Source organism: Molossus molossus, unplaced genomic scaffold (assembly GCF_014108415.1).
Source record: "Molossus molossus isolate mMolMol1 unplaced genomic scaffold, mMolMol1.p scaffold_m16_p_6, whole genome shotgun sequence".
In the NCBI taxonomy this organism is placed as follows: domain Eukaryota; kingdom Metazoa; phylum Chordata; class Mammalia; order Chiroptera; family Molossidae; genus Molossus; species Molossus molossus.
The window spans coordinates 8,360,707-8,382,080 of NW_023425399.1; the positions used below are offsets into that span (position 1 = coordinate 8,360,707).

The 21,374-nt window shown below is 39.7% G+C and overlaps 1 protein-coding gene across 2 annotated transcripts in view; it reads right to left on the reverse strand.

Annotated features, from left to right (window-relative positions):
• PTPN1 (protein tyrosine phosphatase non-receptor type 1) overlaps positions 1-21,374 on the reverse strand; it is a 70,849-nt gene that overhangs the window by 19,097 nt on the left and 30,378 nt on the right. Inside the window, exons 1-3 of one of the 2 annotated variants that reach the window (XM_036244250.1) lie at positions 19,538-21,310; positions 4,754-4,844; positions 1,208-1,308 (exon numbers count right to left, since the gene is read on the reverse strand). In XM_036244250.1, coding sequence (XP_036100143.1) covers positions 1,208-1,243 — 36 coding nt within the window. In that variant the 5' untranslated portion in view covers positions 1,244-1,308; positions 4,754-4,844; positions 19,538-21,310. Of the gene's footprint in view, positions 1-1,207; positions 1,309-4,753; positions 4,845-19,537; positions 21,311-21,374 lie in introns of those variants that run through there. The other variant, XM_036244249.1, reaches the window with a different exon arrangement.

The following is a 21,374-nucleotide window of genomic DNA, read 5'->3' on the forward strand; positions in this document are numbered from 1 at the left end:
TACATCGACTGGGACACGTTTGGGTTGATTATGGTCATGGACAGGGGGAAATGGGACAGAACAGAAAAGGGGCAGAGAAGAAGGGCCACGGTGGATATGTCCTCATCTAGCTCCTGGCCCTAAAAGCAGCCCTTTTGTTCACAGTGCTTTCTGGCATCAGCATAATTTTAATTTCCAAATATTAGGCAGAATTCTGATGTTCAAAATCACCCTATAACCCAATAAGACTGATAAACTGATATGGAATAGAAAACAAAAAGAGAGAGCCCTGGCCGGTTTGGCTCAGCAGTTAGAGCGTCGGCCTGCGGTCCAGAGAGACCCGGGTTCGGTTCCCGCTAAGGGCACGTACCTCGGTTGCAGTTTGTCCTCGGCCCTGGTTGGGTTGTGCGAGTGGCAGCCACTTGATGTGTCCCTTTTGCATTGATGTTTCTCTCTCTCTCCCCCTCCCACTCTATCTGAACAAAATATGGAAAAATGTCCTCGGGTGAGTATAAAAAAAAAGAGAGAGAAACTTAGACTGTCTATATCAACTTACAGGTCACAGAATAAGACTTGAGAAAGTTAATCAAAAAGAAATTCCTTTATCACTATTCCCAGATACCTGCTGTTCCAGGCTTTATACCAGTAAGTATTTCACAAAAAGATCAATTATTAAACTACTTTTACGATTCCTTCCATAAAGATGCCAAAGCCAATGGGAATTTTAAGTGATTTTGTATCCTTGTTTACATAATCTAGTTTTTTGGGCTTTTTTTCCCCTGGACCAAAAAAGGAGGACCATGCCATGGAATTCTGAACGGACCTCTGGACAAAGGTTTCTTCCGGTAACTGCCAACCCTCTAGAGTCCCATGAGAAGCACTCCAGGCTCCGAGGCAAATACTCATGAAAGCAATGTATGCCCACGCCCTCCTCTAGCCACGGCTCCGCAGCCTCTGTAACAGACCTCAGGCCATTCTGCCATGTAAATGCTGTTCTTCACAAGCCCAGCAATGTCATACTTCTCAGAAAGATTAGTGTTATAACCAAACGAATCTCTGAAGGAGGATTTTCCCCCCTACCTTGTTTTTATGGGTGGTTTAAAACCTGAGCTTCTAAAGGATGTGGCAGATTTTATTTGAGGTGTAGATAACAGCGCTCTAAAATGCTTCAATTGACATCAAGTAAGGCAAAAACCATTAAAAAATATTCAGACACTCCTGGGTTTACCTGGGTAAGAATGTAACTTCTCTGTGCTTCTTCCATTTCTATCAAACTAGCATTGATATAGTCGTTATCTTCTTGATGGAGTTTAATCCGACTATGGTCAACTGAAAGGCAAATCAGAACTCAGAGGTTAATCCTGGACAGCCAAAGTGTCTACACAGGCATTGCACCCCATAGGGAAAGCAAAGAAAGTGAGTTGATAGCATTAATGGCATTCACACTGGCTGAGGCCATGCTTTTTAAGTTAAGAACAGTCATCTATATGGGGATAACTAGTACTTTCAAAAAGGTTTCTGAAGTGTTTAAAACACTTCAAACAGGGACAAATTACACCAAAACATGGATTACATCCTATCTGGGAAATCTGTTCTTAGGTCATATATTCCTATAACACTTATGACTGTCCTCACAACTTGGTAGGCTGGAAGAGGAGGTATCAAGAAATCTGTTCTCTGATGCCTAATATAGAATGGGGCAAAAGCAGGTTTATAGTTGTTTGTCTGGAAAATAATACAACAATAAATAATAACACAAGAATAACTGTGTGTATTCACAACTGTAAACCTACTTTTGCCTCACCCTGTATATACTTTAATAGGGTAGGATTTATTAGCACTCTTCAATTTAACCTACATCTAAAAGTTTAAAGATTAAATGGCCTAAGTATACAACAGAGTGAAAAATCACATCTTGAATTCTTTTACACGTTTTTCCCCTATAATTCAAGTATAATATACTTGAATGATTCGAAATCTTTCAAAGTCAGAATCCACCAAGATCAAAGACATTTAAAAGAGAGTCTAACTTGAAAAAGTAATGTTGAATCCAAAAAAACTGAAAGTATATTAAATGCAACACAGAATCATTTTTAAAAATAAACTCTCATTTGGAAATTCTGCCCAGTTTATTAAAAAAGTACAGCCACTTTTTTTCCCTTTTACCATGACTTTGTCACAGAAACAATGGTTCCCCGAGGGCCACTTCCCTATTCCTGCTAGTGCAGCTAACAAGAGCAGGTGACTATTTTTATTTCTGGTACAATGCAAGGGATGATGAACTCAGGCGACCACTCATAGATAGCATCTTCTCCTCAGCCCAATGGAAAAGAAGTTAATGGGAATAAATAAGTTGGGGCTTTTTGTTCTAAAAGATTCCAAAGAGATATTTTTGAAAATTAGCAACTGTTCGGAATACTGCTTCTTATTGTGGAGGGTTAATACGAACTGAAATACTTTGGTAACATGTAAGTGGGTCATGGAGATAAAATACCTCAGAAAAATTATGTGACTGGCATTTGTGGGTTATGTGAACGAGTTCAAACAGCTCTGGGTGACCTTGGGCAAACAACTCCTCTGAGCATTGGGTTTTTCACTTGCCAAAGGGAAGATAACAAGATCCCCTTCTACCTTGAATCACTCTCCCATTTCCCCCATAACCTTAAAAAAGCAAACTACTTTTTCTACTGGAGTGTGGAAGTAGGAGAGTAAAGAAAAATATGAGAAGTGAGACTGGGGGCAAAAAAGTTTCAGAATGTTTCCCTAGAAGAAATTTTAAATGCTTTCTTTCTCTGTAAAACTGGTTCATAAAACCATGTAGATAAGCACTGATCAAAGGTGTAAAAAAGGAGTATTGAACACATTATTGACTGTTTCAGAGCAAGTACAGCAAAAGCTAGAGACCAAGGGTACCTTCTGGAATTGCTGAAAGATGCAAATAGTAATTGTTCTTTCAAGCTCAGGACAGATGGCCAGGACATCACAGCAGAATCACTCAGGGAATTGTTTTTTTTTAAATAAAACCTCTGCCCTGGCCAGTTTTGCTCAGTGGTTAGAGCATTAGCCCACGGACCAAAGAGTCTCAGGTTCGATTCTGGTCAAGGGCATGTACCTCTGTTGCGATTCAATCCCCAGGCCTGGCTGGGGTCTTGTGGGAGGCAACCAGTCAATGTGTCTCTCTCATGTCGATGTTTCTCTCTCTCTCTCTCCCTCTGCCCCCGAGTCCCTTCCACTCTATTTGAAAATCAATGGAAAAATATCCTCAGGTGAGGATTAAAAAATAAATAAAATAAAAAATAAAACCTCTGCGCAGCCAGTGTGGCTCAGTTGGTTGGGCGTCCCATGCACCAGGAGGTCGCTGATTTGATTCCTGGTCAGGGCCCACGCTTGGGTTGCAGGCTCCATTCCCAGTAGGGGGCATGCAGGAGGCAGCCAATTGATCTTTCTCTCTCCCTTCTGCTCTCTGAAATCAATAAAAACATCTTTTTAAAATAAATAAAACCTTTTGATGTGCCACAGCCTAGAAAAGCTAACTCATGAATATTAGGTGTTGGGTGGGCACGATCATGTCACCTGATGACCTAGAATTGCACCTCAGATATCGTTGGCATTCACCTTCATTTAGTTAATGACCACCTCAACCACTGCCAACATTTCTGAGTGAGACACTGGGGTAAGTGGCCATTGTTACTTTATTCTATGGTCACACAACCCAACAAGATCAGTGTGAGTACTGTTTTACTGAAGGTCAGAGAAGAGAACACTGTGCCCAAAGCCACACAGCTATAAGTGGCAGGTGGAGATACAAACCCAGGCAGGGAACCCCGACAGCAGTCAGAAGCACACTGCTCTGTACCAATCTAGGTCCCCTCCTCTCCCAGGAACCTGGGTGCTGTACCGTTTAGGGCAGGGGGCACTGCTGACATGGACAGTGTGCTTTAAGAGGTGCGCAGGAAGTGCCTGTTTGAGGAACAGCCCACAGAATCTTCTCCCCTGGCACACAATACTGTCCTAGAAGATGCCGGCAGCTACAACCATCACTGACTGACAATGTCTGAAAACCCTGGAGGTGAGTCAAAAGGGCTTCTGTAGCCTGGAGGAGATGGCAAAGTGCATGTCCTTTACTCGGTTCCAGTGTGTCTTGCTTTACACACATTCTAACACATTTACTTATTTACTTTCAAGATATCAGTAGATTGAGAGCCAGCTATTCAGAAGGCAGAGGAGGCTGCCAGAGGCCAGCAGGCAACTAAGAGCTACCGGCAGGAAAGAGCTGGAAATACGATGGCAGCAGGGTGTAGGGTGGGGTGGGACTCGACAAGCAGAGCTGACTGGTGTCTTTAGCAGAGAGAGTGAGCCTTTCCTACCCTGAATGCCTCCTGCATAGGGCATCATTACAGCTCAATACAATGCTTGGGGTCTAATAATGTTGTTGCTGAGTCATCCAGAAAAGGTTATATTACGCCGGCTTTACTCTGCTTCAGCTGGTAGGAAAATGATTCATCAGAAAAACAGTCAAAGCTAAAAAACTGCTCTGAACTTTGCTGAATTTTCCAGAAAAAAAGGAAACTTTATCCCCTTCTACAACGGTGGAAAAATGAACCATTACTAAAAGTCTCTAATGTCTGTTATAGGAAACAATCGAGTCCTAACCCTCTACTGCTACGGATTCATTACCAAAGCCAGAGCTAAAGGGGTCCTGCCTGAGGCCTGAGCCGGGAGAGCCCGAGGCGATGGAAGCAGTGAGACCGGTAACGGTGACGTGAATACTTACAGGGACTGACATCTCTGTACCTGTTTCGGTTTTTGTTTTTGGGAAGCTTGGCCACTCTACATGGGAAGTCACTGGCTTCATGTCGGATATCCTATGAAAAAAGGATAAAGAGTTCTCTTTTGAAATTTCTGGCATCAGGGATTCATGCAGAGATTTAACCGAGCATGGGCTACGTGCCAGGCACGGAGGAAGACCCAGTGCAGAAACAGACGTCAAAGAGAGTCAGGCAGTGTGGGAAACCCAAGGTGATAATTCAGAGGCATGTACAAGGTCATGAGAGAAAAACAAAAGAGGAATAACTCCGTGGCTGGGGTTCAAGGAAGCAGTGTGGGGCTGGGAGCTGGACACATGCGGAAGAGGGCAGGGGATGGAAGGTGTGTGGGTAGGAGGGAATCCACTCAGGAACACCCAGCACAGCAAGGTACGGGGGCTGAAGTTCACATCTCATGCAAGGAACAGTGAGTGGGCTGGTGGGGAAGAATGACAGACGGCTTGCAGGTGGGTAGGCCAGACTTTTGAGAGCCTTGAATGTCAGTCCTGGGAGTTCCACCTATAACCTCTATAAAGTTATAGTTGTTAGAGCAGATAAAATGCACTTTATGCCAATAAACTATCCAACTGCTTTCCTAGGAGGTGGTAAACAAATTCCATTACACTCTACTGTTAGAGGAAGTGCCTGAATTAACAGAAAACCTGCATTAGGCCTCCTGCTAAACTGATTATACACATTTAATTTTGCCCCCCTAAAACACCACCATAATCACATTTAAAAAACCTTTTCTTCCTCATTTGTATTTTATTCTTATTTTTTATCCTCACCCAAGGACATTTTTCCATATTTTGTTCAGATAGAGTGGGAGGGAGAGAGAGTGAGAAACATCAACATGAAAGGGACACGTCGAGTGGTTGCCACCCGCACGACCGAACCAGGGCCGGGGACAAACTGCAACCGAGGTACGTGCTCTTAGCGGGAACCGAACCCGGGTCTCTCTGGACCGCAGGCCGACGCTCCAACCACTGAGCCAAACCGGCCAGGGCTGTATTTTATTATTATTAAAAGACAAATCCACACAACAATGTGAATGCATTTAATGCCACTAAACTGTACACCTAAAAATGGTTACAATGGAAACATTTTTGTTATATATATTTTACTACGGTTAAAAAAAAAAAAAAGAACCCACAAGGGAAGAACAGGAGAGAAGACAACAGCAACAGAATTTGGAAGCTGGAAATCAGACTGATTAATAGCTGGTAGGACTACCAGCCTGCAGTGGGGAAAGGAGAGAGCCACCTAATCTCCACCACAGAACCCTCCAAAGGCGTAGGCAGAGCTGCCTCTCAGGAAAGAGGGATGGGACTCAGCACGGGGGGAATCTGAGAGGAGCTCGGTCTCTGCCACCCTCACTGTCCCCGTCCTGCTGCTAGGTGACCGCTGCCTCAGGCCTCTGCAGAAAGCTGGGGTTTCTAGAAAGCACAAATCAGGAGGCAGAGTGCTCCCCTGGTGATCCAAGCAACAAGAGGAAAGACCTAAAGATACTCTCACCAGGGTGTGCAACTGACAACTAGGCTCCGTGGCCACATCAGGACGAACAAACCTCTTCCACCTGCTCAGAGCTCTCAGTTTGCCTTGTAAAATCCTACTCTTCACCATGTGCAGATAACCACTGGTTATAAGAGCAAAGCCTCTAGTATAAAAGAGATTTACAAGGGGGGAATAAACCACAGAAAAAAAGCCGTTTTAATAAACCACAGAGAAAAGAAAGCTTTAAAAATATATATTAATATACTAAGAAAGATAAGAAAAGATAATATACTCAGAAAGATAAGATACTGCATCCATGAATTAAGAACAGGATGTTACATAAAATAAACAAAAATGTCACCTGGAAGTTAAAAACAAGATAGCAGAAATGATAAGCTTAATTGAGAAGTCAGAAGATAAAGATAGAAGAAATTTTTTTCAGAAAGTAAAATCAATCAAACAAAAGCAACCATAATAGCAAAAAATAAGGCAAAACAAAAATACAAGAAAACATAAAAAAATAGTTCAAGAAAATCTTCCAGACCCATCAAGTGCTCATCATAATGATAAAAACAGACCCATATCAAGGCACATTAATTTGTAATTCCAGAATCCTGCAGACAAGGAGAATGTTCTATAAGTTTCAAGGAAGAAAAAAGTAGATGACCTTCAAAGGATAAGGTGATCAGAATGGCTTCTGACTTTGCCAGAAGAACACAAAAAACTAGATGGAAATGGAGCAATGCCTTAAAAATTCTGAAGACAAATGACTTCCAACCTAGAATTCTATATCCAGCACACTAACCATCAAGTGAGAATGGACAATGAAAACATTTCCAGAAAAGTAAGGTCTCAAAAACTTGACCATCTACGCTCCCTTTACTCAGCAGTCCAGTGGAGCATGTCTTCTACCGGAGGGGAGAATAAACCAAAAAGGAAAGATGTAAGATATACAAGGAAAAGAATCTGACACAAGAACAAAGGCAAAGGAAATTTCTCCCAAAGCTATGAAAGAAGGAGCTCTCAGGGTGATAACCATGTACAGACCTAGGAGGTAGACAGGCCAGATTAAAGCAGAATGACTCAATAGATAGATGTGTCAACAACATGCTTCTGTCCGTATACCAATTGTGGTCTCAAGGACCAGAGAAAGGCGAGGAAAAAACCTGGAGCCTAGGAATAGGGAATCCAACTGAAAAGCAAAGGAAGTGTCAAGATGCTAACTCTGTGTGACAGGCCTCCATCGAACTCCCCAGAGAGAAAGAGAATAGTGGTCTGTAGTAGGGATGTCTGCAAGGAAAAAACTGAAACTGAGCAGTCACCTGAAACTGCTCCGTCCAATACAGCAGCTACTAGCCACAGGGTTACTGAGAGTGCTTGAGACGTGACTAATCTGAAAAGAGAGGTTATGTAAAGTGTAAAATATACATCAGATGTTGGTAACTTAGTACTAAAAAAAGAAAGGAAAATATCTCAAATATTTTAAATATTACTTGTTGAAATAACATGTTGAACATGTTGGGTTAAGTCAACTATATTATTAATTTCATCTGCTTCTTTTAACCTTTTTCACTGTGGCTACTAGAAAATTACAATGAAGGGTCGCGCTGTATCTCTATTGGACAACACTAAGTGACCTTGGGAAAATTGTTCTGAGAGGCTACCAGAAGGTATGAGAAGAATTAGCAATAGGTAGGAGAAAAAACAAACAAAACGTTGCAAATGAAAAGAACAAGGCAATTATTAACTATAGAAAAAATTTTAAACAGCCCAGTACAACACTCTCTCTGACTACCATAGGCAAATAATGTAAATAATATTGTTTTTACCAAAGAATATACCATATTGGGAGGATGGCAAGAGAAAGAAAAGGGGAGAAAAAGTAGCAGATGGCTATTTAAGAAAATGAAATTTAGTTTAGTAAAGGCCTAAATTAATAACTCAAAAGATAAACATGTTCCTTAGATATTTGGATATATGCAATATATACAAGCTAGAACCAGTAGCTCAAGAGTTGAAAATTGTCATTGTGGGGAGAAAAGACTGGGGAAATGGCTTGAGGTGTGGGCAGGTCAATAACTGGATTTTATAACAAACCTGTATGATACTATTTAACTTCTTAAGCCATGTGCATATTTAACTTGGACTTTTTAAAAATGCCCACATCCTGCTATTCACTTACTAAAAAAAACTGCAAAATGGCAGGGACGAGTTTTTTTACTCATACTAGAGGATAAACCAAAAATTCAAAAGCATGACAACAGATTATAAGCCTACCCTTAGGTAGGTTTATAATTAAACAAATTAAGATAGTAGTAACACACACATCACATCTTTTATGGATGATTAAGCTTTCAGGAAAGTGCTACAGAGCACACACAAAAATAACTTGAAGAAATAAAAAATCAAAGTCTGAAGCATTTAGCCATAGGTACAAACTCTGCCTTGTGAGGTGAACAATCAGGTCAGTCCAGCTGGTGTGACTGGATGAAGATGGAAGAAATAATTAATATGGATAAACCACCAAATACTCTGAGTAATAAATAAGGGACAAAATATCCACCGCAGTGTGCAGCTGATTCACCCAAAGGATTATAAATATGAACTTTTTTGGTGCCAGAGAGAGAGTAAAAACTTGGATATGTCATTTAATAAAGGGAAAATAAGAGGTATTCACACAATAGTTTTTTAAAAACAGATTTTAAAATTAAGGTATACTCGTAGACTAAAATGCACCCATATTACAAATAATAAAATATATCCATTTAAGTTTCTCTACTTTAGAATGGCCTATGGGAAATATATGCTGACTCTGAATATAAGTAATTATATTTCATTTAGTAAAATAAAATGCCAGGATTATAGTCTTAAATTTGAGAAGTGATAAAATATCTTTTAAATTAAAGGTAATTACCAACAGTGGTTTAGAAATAAGTAAACTACTGTGCCATAAAATTTCATACAGAATTATAGCAAAACAAGATTTCTTCTAAAACTATCAAAGGTAGGCTAACTTTCAAATAGCTATAGAAAAAGGAGACTGCTCACTAATAAACAAGTGTCAGTTGAACTTCTATCACAAGCATAAAATATCCCTATTACCTTTTATTAAGCTGATTTAAACAGTCCACCAAGTATATAAAATCTCTACAAAATAAAATAAAACAAAGGCCTTAAAGCCGATGATGAGAAGTTGAACACTGAGTAAATTTAGGAGCCAAGCCAAAAAGGAAGTAATAAACTTGCCATGAAACAGGTTCCCAGAAGTCTCCCCTAGACCAAAATAAAGAATCATTCAAATGTACCTCAGCATTCCAGGGATGGAAGGGCACTAATTTGACAAGATAGATTTCCCAATGAATACAAGAGGATGACATACTTATAACAAAGCTCTGGTAACAGAATGAAATCATGCCCAGAGTGAATTAATTTCTGTATTTGTTCAGAATACAGAAAGCTTATTATCCATTATTCAAATACTCCCCAAATCCAATTAGGCAAAAAGTCAAACAGGTGGAAATCTGTCAATTTCTGATTTGAGAGTTCTATTAAAAAAAAAAAAAACAGAAGCAAAAAGGCCAGTATAATCTTCAGTGTTTATAGTAAACACTTCATTAAGTTAAACATAGCAATTTTGGTTTTAACACACCTTTCTCTTCAGTCTCACAATTGAGTGAATGTCTCTTATTGGTTCTGTGGTAAAATGCATTATTCATTTTTAAACTATGACAAGTGATGAGGTAGAAGGAGCATACCTCATCCCTGTAGCAGTTGGAATCTGATAAGAAGGGTCTAGATTCTCACCTCTCAATCCCCTCCTACCTCATACCCACGCCCAGAGTAGGCATTCAACGTAATTTTGCTGACTAAATTAATGAATGGTTCTAAAGTCTCTCAAAGCTTAATTCTACACCAATGTTTATTTTATGAAACAGAAATGTTACTGAAAGGGAATATGTTTAAGTAAATGTCTGGCCCAATCCTATTTTCTTATTACCTGTTACAAAATGGAAGTTATTGGAACAATAATAGTAACAAATATTATTTTGCTTTGCAATTGGGCCACACAGCTTCCTGATAAGACAGAATCAAAATACTACAACATAGATTCAAAGAAAAAGTTATTTTTTAAATAGTTCTGACAGTGATATATTTTAAGTCTTGAGGAAAAAACTCCAGGGACACCTTTTATTCATTAGGCCTGTGGTGAACTACAAAGTCCCTTGACAACTTTTACGTCTTCTGTCCCCCCCACCCCCATTTAGAAATGGTTGCTCAATTTGATTGTTTGAGCTGTTACCCAGTACTTTATGGAAGCTACTGGCTCTCAGAAATGGACAGAGTGAGCTAGATGGAAGGAAAATGCCTAAGTGTACACATAATGTGTACGTTTCCTGGAACTCTAGTGGTAGTTACCACTGAATAGGGAGATTATATATATATATATATATATAAAATAAAAATGGGGGGGGGCTAGTCTAAACTTTTAGAAACCAAATCTTCAAAATAACGTACTAAACAAATTTTATCACAAATCTCATTATATACGAGAACATAAAACTTTTGTATAACAAATGAGAAATACACAAATAGTCAAAGTCAGATGTTAAATGTCTTTTAAAGCTGAAAGCAAAGCTGTATCCTTTATATATGGAAGTTAATAGAACAATATAATGTACTACAAAAACCTTAGGAAAGCATTATATTGCAATATGCAAGAAGTCATATACGCAATACTGTTAAATTTTAGGATAAACTACAATGCTTAGATAATAAAGGAAAAAGCTTAAAATTTAGCTAAACAATAGCAATCTCGTTTTGCGTAAATTTTAAAATAATTATGTACTGAATTTAAAAAATGCTGAAAAGTAAACCAAGCACCTAAGTATCTTATGTGGCAGCTGAAAGAGATGGGAGAGATGAAGGAGGAAGGAACAAGTAGTCAGCATTGAAAAGGCAGCAGGATATACAACAATCACCCCTGCTAGAGCTTGAGGAAGTGTTGGGTCATCTTATACCACTGGTCTGGGTGAGGTTAAAAGATAATAGAGTTACAAATCACTAACAGAACAATTATATACATTTGAAAATGACATGGGAAGCATAATCAAATTCCTTTACAAATTCCCCACAAATGAAAGGATGAGGGCAAGAATGGGAGGTATGAAATATCCTTCATCAAGCTGGCAAGGGGAACATCTGGTGGAGACGGCGGGACCAATTTCACGCTTTGATGTACACCCTCTGCTCTGAACAAAAGCAATTGTCAATTAAATATAGAGAAAAGCACAAAGGCACAGCTAGGCTAAAAAATAGAACAAGAACAAATAAAAAGGAAACAAAAGGCCTCCCACTCAAAATGATCTGGAAGCACAGGGCCAAAAGAATCCAGAAAATTAGTTCTGAAAAAGATATCCAACACATCAGCTAGAAAAATGAATCTACTCTACTTGAAATTTATTGTATAACCTGTCAGACACTTTCAAGATACATACATATATTTAAAATCAGGGATAAATAAAGGCATCATGTGTCCTCCCTCCCCTAAAAAACAGGGAGAAATGAAACCAGAATAAGTAGATAAGAAAAAACAAATGAGATTCTGGAACTAAAACTGATAATCACTGAGAGAGTAAACTCTATATTGAACACAGCCAAAGGATAAGCAAAATTGAAATCTAGTACAAAGGAATACAACATGGAGAACTAGGAAACATGAAAGAACAGAGGATAGAGACGCCCCAGCATACACCTAAATAATAAGTCAGAGCCCAGACACATTAGGGTAAGGCTAAAGCTGCACAATATTAAGGTTAAAGAATCATCAAAGTAAATTACAATATATGTTGGCAGCTTAATAAAGCTTTAACACTGCCATTTACCTAATTTTTAACAACTCTATGATTATGCAATCAAAATGTTAACACAGAGGTATAAAATTGCTTTTTCAAGTGTCACTGACTAAACCTTATTTTTACAGTCCTTAAGAGTACCTGTGATTTGTTTTTGTTTTTTAATCACTTATGTTTTCTGTTTAATGTCATGAATTTCACCTTGGGCAGAAATCAATAAGGAGAAAATGAATCAGACTTACAGTAATTGATGTCAATAAAACACATTGGAACCAGTATCTTTTTAAATGCTGAGAATCACAAAACTATTCCTGTAAGAAGTCTAAAAAATTGAATCTACTTTCACTTCTGCTTTGTTTACCTTCTGCTTTCCATAAGGACAGAATAAGTATTTCAGGCCCTGGAGTTGGAGCAGTTGCCAGAGGACAGTGGTGCAGCTGACTAAGGACACAAGTAGCTGGCACACATCTGGAAGTGGAAGGGTTACACCTTCCTTTACAGGGCATCAGACTGCCAACCACCAGCTTCCTCCCTCCAGGGTTAATTTCCTAAGCTCAGTGGTCACAGGGAGGGACTATATGATATTCCTACTCTGAAATGACTGAGAACCATAATTACAAAACTATGATTCTTCTGTGCATAACTTAAAAAGTGTGAATGGGAGGAAAATAAAATGTCAAAACTAAACCAGATTTGGTTAAGAATTTCTTTAATATTCTAAGAGCAGAACAAGATTCTGTTACCATAACCAAAGAAAGTTTATTATTATCAACCAAAATGAGGTTTCTAAATACTTTCTAGATGTAATGTATTTTTCTATACCACCATTTGGGGGATTAGGGATGAAGAAGGAAAACATGACCAATGTCCCAAAGCATGAAGGGATAGTTCTTCAGTGAGACCACAAAAATAAAATGACAACTTGGGGAAGAGAAGAAGCAGGTAACCAAGCTCTTCCACATGGCTTTCCAAAGAACTCTGTGTATGTGGATTACGGAAGCAAGGTTTAGATTCAGGGTATGAGTCCCTTCAATTCATCCACACACAGGGTGGGACAAAAGTAGGTGTACAGGAAACAAAGTTTATTCCTATGTTACTAATTATTGTACTATTTTCCATACGAACAACTGTAAACCTAGTTTTGCCTACACTGTACATACTGAGTATGGATTATGTGATGTGGCAGGCACTAAGAAGATGAAGGTGAACAAGAGGCAAAAGTCCTGCTGCCATGAACCTTGTGTTCCAGTGGGGAAGACAGACAAAGAGATTCGAGGTTCTCAGCTAGGCGCTGTCACCTGTAACTCTCACAAACACATCTGCTAGTCATCAAGTTTACAGAAAAATAAGTGTAACAGATAAGAAAAGCCCCTTCCCACCACCAGGATCTGATCACTGGAGAAAAGGCACAGTGAGTGGTTCAAAGATCCAATTTATATCTGTGCCTGCATCATCCTGTGGGTTAAATGAAGGGTTGTAGCACTGAAATCTACCTAAGAACAATAGTACCAGGTTATACGCATAAAACGACATACACCATCCATTATGGACAAATTAAGTAACCTGATCTATACAGATTTCTCACCCATGAATGAGATGTAACTCTAGAGACATAAAGCTAATTTAGAATGTTGCTAAATAAACACCATAGTTTTTAAAACTGTAGGGCTTCAAGGAAAAAATCTCTGGGCCAATTTGGTGAAAGAAGACTTACTGACAAAAACGAAAATCATCAGTTTAGTGAATGCTTATTATTTACCAAGCCAAGTCATGCTAGTCTTACAAATGAGGCTACAAGAGACAAAACTCGTCAGTCCATAGCTTGTGGTTTCCTATCTGTTTTTTTCCACCAAGAAGGTCACGCAATTCTGTTACTTGAAATTTCTACTCAAGAATAACGCAAGTGAAAGTAACATCATGGCAATGACTTTACGGATAATTTTACTAATTTAGTTTTTTAAAGTAACTTATTCATAACATCAGCATCGAAAAAGCAGTAAGTGGCACAAATCACAACTGCTCACAAGGCATCTGAACAAGTGGCAGTGTTAGAGCAAGATGCTATTGCTACAGGCCATGGGGGCCCTTAAAGTGTTTTGGAGGAAGGTTCATTCCTGGTGTTGTAAATTCTATGTGTTGGTTTTTGTTGTTGTTGCTGTTTTTATCCTCACCAGAGGACATTTTTTCCATTTTGTTCAGATAGAGTGGGAGGGAGGGAGAGAGGAGAGAGAGAAACATCGATGTGAAAGGGACACATTGAATGGCTGCCACCCGCACAACCCAACCAGGGCCAGGGACAAACTGCAACTGAGGTACATGCCCTTAGTGGGAACCGAACCCGGGTCTCTCTGGACCGCAGGCCGATGCTCTAACCACTGAGTAAAACTGGCCAGGGCAATTCTATGTGTTTTGACACATGTAATGACATGTATCCACCATTACAGTATTATACAGAATATTTTCACTGCCCCAAATCTTCCTGTCCTCCACCTATTGATCTTTCTTTCTCTCTCCCTAAACCCCTGGCAACCATTGATCTTGTTACTCTTCACAGTTCTGCCTTTCCCAGAAATGTCATATAGTTGAAATCCTATCATATGTCAGCGTTGTCTACTTTTTTCTATTAGGTTGTCTTTTTCTAAATGATATGCAGTGTTCCTTATTTATTCTAGTCGAAGTCCTCTGGTGGTCATATATACTGCTAATATCTTTCTCTGTATCAGTTGACTTGTGTTGTATATCAAACCACCCCAAAACATAGTGGCTTATAACAACTACTCACTTGTTCATGATTCTAGAGTTTGGCTACTTGGGCTGGACTTAGCTAGGATAGCTTGTCCCTGTTCCATGTAATGCTGGCTGCATTCTAATATGCATTTGTTGTCAGCTGGTAGCCCACGGTCTCACTCACATACCTGATGCTTGGCTGGCCATTGACAAGGGCGATGGCAGTAATCAGGCCACATGGTGCTCATCATCCAATAGACTAGCCTGGGCTTGTTCACATGGTAGTGACTGTAGAATTCTCAAAAGCAGCAAGAGAGGGCAAGGCCCATATACAAATACTTTTTTATGCCTCTGCTTGTGTCATGATCGCCAATATTCTGCCGGCCAAAGCAGGTCATGTGACCAAGGGTAAATTCAAAAGGGATTCTCTTCCTCTTGATGAGAGACACTCAGAGGGAATGCAGACAGGGGTGGGAGGAATTTGGGACTAATTCTGCATATTAATGGTGACTTTTAATGAAGGGAATTTTTTAATTTCAATGTAGTTCAATTTGTCAATCTTTTCCTTTATTGTTAGCTTTTTTCAGAGTACCTTGTTTAAGAAACATTTGTCCATCCCAAATTCAAAAATGCATTGTCCAGTCGGTGTGGCTCAGTGGTTGAGCGTCGACCCATGCACCAAGAGGTCGCTGGTTCAATTCCCGGTCAGGACATATGCCCAAGTTGCGGGCCCAATCCCCAGTCGGGGGCAGGCAGGAGGTGGCCAATCGATGTTCTCTCTCATCAATGTTTCTATCTCTCACTTTCTCTCTCTAAAAATTAATAAAGGAAAAAAAAACAACCACATTATCCTACATTATTCTTGAAAGTTCAACTGAAGAAGAAAAAGATGACATGTCTGTCTCTCCAACAGCTCTTTGTGTGTACAGTAAGCACAACTTTAATGAGGATGCCTAACTTAGCTAGTAGGTGCTCGATGTCTGCTGGATGATGCACACACAGAGTGGCTTGTCTCTTTCTATCCTGTGCCTAACAATCTTTGAGAATGTAAGTGTTTTTCTTACTCATATAAACTCCTTACCATATATTAAAGCCATCACTTCTTTGCCTGTGCTAAAAACCACTTTTCCAATTTACCTATTTGTACATTAAAAAAAATTATAGCCCTGGCCAGTTTTGCTCAGCAGTTAGAGCATTGGCCCACAGACCAAAGGGTTTCCGGTTTGATTCCCGGTCAAGGGCACATGACTCAGTTGCAGGTTCGATCCCTGGCTCCAGTCGGGGTCATGTGGGAGGCAACCAATCAATGTGTCTCTTTCGCAATGATGTTTCTTCTCCCCACCCACTCCACTCTATCTAAAAAATAAAATAAAATAAAAAAATCAATGGAAAAACATCCTCGGGTAAGGATTAACCAAAAAATAAAAATTTATGTACAGGAAATTAAATATAAGTGTGGTAGGATAATCATAAAGCTGTCACTATATAACAATAGAGCTGCTACTGCTAGTTTGGCAGGATTATGAGTGATTTTTATTTCCCATTGTTTTCCAATTTTTTTTCTACAGCAAATACACACTGCCTGTGTATTGAAAAGTTTAAAAGTAGTTTAAAATATTAATGTATTCAAACCTACTGACCTTTTCCTCTACACTTTCCTTTATTACTTCTAGCAGAAAAGTCTTTCTCTTTAGTATTCTTCCTCACTTTTTAAAAAGATTTAATCTCAGTCCAACTGGAGTTTACTTTTTTCCTATTATTTTCACCTCTGCCCTTTATTTTGCCTTTAAGTCTCATATTATGCTAGAATAAGTGTTTCTGCTGGTTAGCAGTTTGCCTACACTCAGTGTAAACTCTGTGTCTGCATATTACAACAGCTCAGATTGTATGTTACAGAGAGCTCCTCCTCCCACTCCCTAAATTCAAATAGTAACAAAATGCAGCTGCAGCTGATAATTCAAATTTCAGAATGAATTACTATTTTTCAGAGATAGCTGAACCATTACAATTAGGTAAAGTTGTATGTGTATGTTTTAAAGATGATGCAGGCTAGATTCATTCTTTGCAACTATTTAGCAAATTAAGAGGAAGCCCGCTTCTAGGAATATACCCTAAGAAGCCTAAAACACCAATCAGAAAGAATATATGTACCCCTACATTCATAGCAGCACTATTTACAATCACTAACATCTGGAAATGGCCCAAGTGTCCATCAATAGATGAGTGGATAAAAAAGCTGTGGTACAGCCCTGGCCAGTTTGGCTCAGCAGTTAGAGCGTCAGCCTGCGGTCCAGAGAGACGCAGGTTCGGTTCCTGCTAAGGGCACGTACCTCGGTTGCCGTTTGTCCCCGGCCCTTGTTGGGTTGTGTGGGTGGCAGCCACTCGATGTGTCCCTTTAACGTCAATGTCTCTCTCTCTCCCTCTTCCTCTCCCTCTCTCTCCCTCCCTCCCTTCCTCCCTCCCTCCCTCCCACTCTATCTGAACAAAAATAGGAAAATGTCCTCGGGTGAGGATTGAAAAAAAAAGCTGTGGTACATATACACAATGGAATTCTATGCAGCCGTAAGAAAGAAAGATCTCTTATCCTTTGAGACAACATGGAAGGACCTGGAGAGTATTATCCTAAGCGAAACAAGCCAATCAGAGAAAGACAAATATCACATGATCTCACTTATTTGTGGAATATGAGGAACAAAATAGACCCAGAGACATGGAACAGGAGTGCAGACCAACAAACCTCAGAAGAGGTGGATGTGGGGGGAGGGAAGAGATAACACAGGACTTTTACACATGTATGTGTAAACAAGGACACAGACAATAATGCTGGGGGTGGGGGTAAGATTGAGAGGAGGGTTGTCAATGGAGGAAAAAAAGAGAAACATCTGTAACAAAAATAAATAAATTTTAAAAAATACATTAACAACAACAAAAAAGATCAAGCGGAACACAACAGATTAAAAATATACAGAATTTAAAAAACCTACAATAGTATTTCTGCAGTTAAAATTAATACTACTGTTACTTTGTTCTTCTTTAAGGAAAAAAAGAGCAGGATGGTTCGGGTACAAAATCTACTCCCCACATTTATCTGGTATATATCAGTGTGTGTATTGTGTATTGACTTGTAGTGAAATACAATAATTAAAAACATTAAATTGTTTCTGTTTACCATGTTCATAAGCAGGTCTGTTAAAACAAACAAAAAGCAGTTTTCTCCATGTCAGTTATCTGACTTCTAACTTTCTAACTTCAATGGAAGCAAATTTTTAATTAAGTATATTTAATTAAAAAGCAACTTTTAGAGTAACTACTTCAAATAAGATCCAGCATAAAGTAGCAGGATCTCAACAAATTAAATTAGTACATCTTCTCATCTCTTCAACATATTTAGTGAGATGGGATCTTTTTTTTTTAATCCTTACCCAAGGATTTTTCCATTTTTCTTCAGATAGAGTGGGAGGGAGACAGTAAGGAGAGAGAGAAACATCGATGCAAGAGAGACACATCAACTGGCTGCCTCCCACACAACCCCAACCAGGGCCAGGGATGAACCGCAACTGAGGTACATGCCCTTGACCGGAATCAAACCTGTGACTCACTGGTCTGCGGGCTGATGCTCCAACCGCTAAGCCAAACTGGCCAGGGCTAGATAAGCTCTTTTTAAAGGTTCTATCCCTTCTTCCTCTCCGGTCATAGCCTTGGACAACAGTTGCATGATCTTTTGGTCATCTGCTTTCTTAGAACTGAATGAGTAAAACTACATTTATTTTCTATACACTAGAAGGAGGCAGTAAACCTTTGCTATTAATATATAATCAATTTTTAGAAGCTTTTGATGGCTGACAAATGCCAAATCCTTCTTCAAGAGGTTTTGCTCAATATTTCAGCACCACATCTAAAACTATATAGGAACCAAAATCCATATACATATTGCTAGATACAGACCTGGGTCATTATTATTACATAGTAACTGAAGCTATTGCAGAGGCAATGTCCTTCAAAGATATTACAATTAGCTAGACCCTCTTCCTCCCAAGGCTCACAAAATAATGACATCTAAGTTGGGCTAGAGAAAAAATAAATCCCTAGAACTAAATAGAGCAATAATTAGAATAAAGAATTTTAGAAACGCTGAAACTAATGACATTTTCATGTAATGACACTATATAAATTGTTTAAAAAAATCACTATTAGGATGTTTGTTTTCCTACTGAGCTAGGAAGTAATCTTCACAAGATCACTCACAGTAAACAGTATAACATTTCATTGAGATATGTTCCTTGGAGGACATAACAGTTAAAAAGCCAAAACTGTCAAGTTCTTGCCCTGGCCAGTTTTGCTCAGTGGTTGGAGATTGGCCTGAGGACCAGAGTCGAGGGTTCGATCCAGATCAGGGGCACGTGCCTTGATTGCAGTTCAATCCCCGGCCCTGGTCAGGGTCATATGGGAGGTGGCCAGTCGATGTCTCTCTCACATTGATGTTTCTCTCACTCTCTCTTCACCCTTCTCCCACTCACTCTATCTGAAAATCAACAGAAGAATATCCTCAGGTGAGGATTAAAACAAAAAAAAACCAAAAAACTTGTAAAGTTCTTTTAAAGGTAATAGATTTTACAACCCAAGTATATTCTTTAAAGAAGATTCTTACATAAGACACCAAAGTCAAGTTTTGAGGATCACCTTCAGAATCAAGACCACAATATATCATTGTGCTTGCTGCCAATTCTTGTCCTTGCATTTCAAGCTATGCCAAGTGTTGATGGGGCAGGTCCTCATGGTCTCTGTCCTCAATGAGTTCCCACTTACTGGGGGAAGACCACCTGTAGCCACAACAAGCACCGCTGAGCAGAAAGTAGTGATCAGAGAGGAAAGCTATTCTATAGGAAAAGGCATCAAGGTTAGTTAGCAAAAATGAGAATAATGAACTCAGGAGTAACTGTGGAGCAGCTGCATCTGGTTCAGAGGAAAGGGAGATCTTCCTGGCATTGCTGATCAGTCAACTCTCCTTGGCAGACTTTGGCTGGCATCAATGGGAGGAAAAGAAAAATCATATGGGCCATGTCTGAGCTGTTCTGCTCAGTCTGTTCCAGCACTGTTGCTTGAAAGGAAAGCTCAGCAATGAAGGCTGGGCTGAAGGGATGGCCATACTCCACTGCAGCAAACTCAGAAGCCTGCTGCTTGTGTTACTCTCCAAACCTTTGCCATCACACCAAAGATTAGGAAGGGAGATTGGGTCCACACCATGCTACAGTGGCCTGCAACCCATGTCCGTTTGCCTAGACTCCTAGCGGTACACAGGATACACATACCACTTTCTAAACTTCTTGTCTCTACTTAACAGGGCTGGACAGACTTTTCTGGAGATATACAAAGGAGCGGACATACATCAGGTATAGCTTGTTCACCAGTGTAACACAATTCCTGCAGAGGGCCCTCAATAAGAATTTATTGAATGAGTATGATAAACAGATCAGAAAGCACTAAAGTGAGAGCTATGAATCTGGATTAAGAAAACAGATACAGCGTGAGGATGACAGTGGAAAACAAAATAATGACTGACGGCATAAGAAAATACCAATGACCTAACTAACTTTGAGAACTCTGCTCTCTCTTTGACTTCCTCAATAGAAAGCTCATGAATGATTTTCCAGAAATGAGTAATTTCTGGCTATGATACCCAGGAAATGGCAGGGTGTAATAGACACATTCTTGGAAGAAAGTGACTCTTCCTCCCTGCTCCTGCAGGCAGCATGGTTTTCTGAAATGGCTATCCCTTCTTCACCCCAGCCTTCATTGCTGAGCTTTCCTTTCAAGCATTCCAGAAGGCTGCATTCCATCTGCAATGGAATCTAGGCTCCCTCCATCCTCCCGACACACTTGGGAAAGAGCAGGTCAATGGCTGAAATATTTAGGTTTGTACATGGAGCCCCCATGCCAGGCTGAAGAGAGACTCAATATAGTATAAAGCATTCTCAAACCAAGACACACTGGGGCTTCCTGCTGCAACTACTCAGGCAGGAACGGCAAGTGCTGTCTTACTAGCTCCTTGTGCCACGTGCCACAGAGATTGCCATGATGATCAGCTTCCCACAAGCAGTACTCTGAATGTACTTCCAGGCTGATGGACACCTCAGCCCAGACCCCGGATGGTATCACAGTCTCTCCTTGATAGTTCCCCTTCCTGTCCGAGTCTAAGTAGAGGGGGTTCTGGCTCCTTTGATGCAAGTGTCCAAATTTTTTCTTTTTTAAAGAAGTATTTGTTATAGTGCTGGGATTTACTTCAAAACAAATCAGAGCTGGAAGGAGGTTAATGGCGGGGGGGTGGCAAATGAAAGAAAACGGGACATTAGTTCAATAATTATTAAAACTGGGTGATGGATATATAGGGGTTCACTATATTAATCACTCTACTTCTATATGTTTAACAGTTTTATAAAGGAGTCTTTTTTTTTAAATCCTCACCCAAGGACATTTTTGCATTTATCTTCAGGGAGAGAGAGAGAGAAACATCGATGTG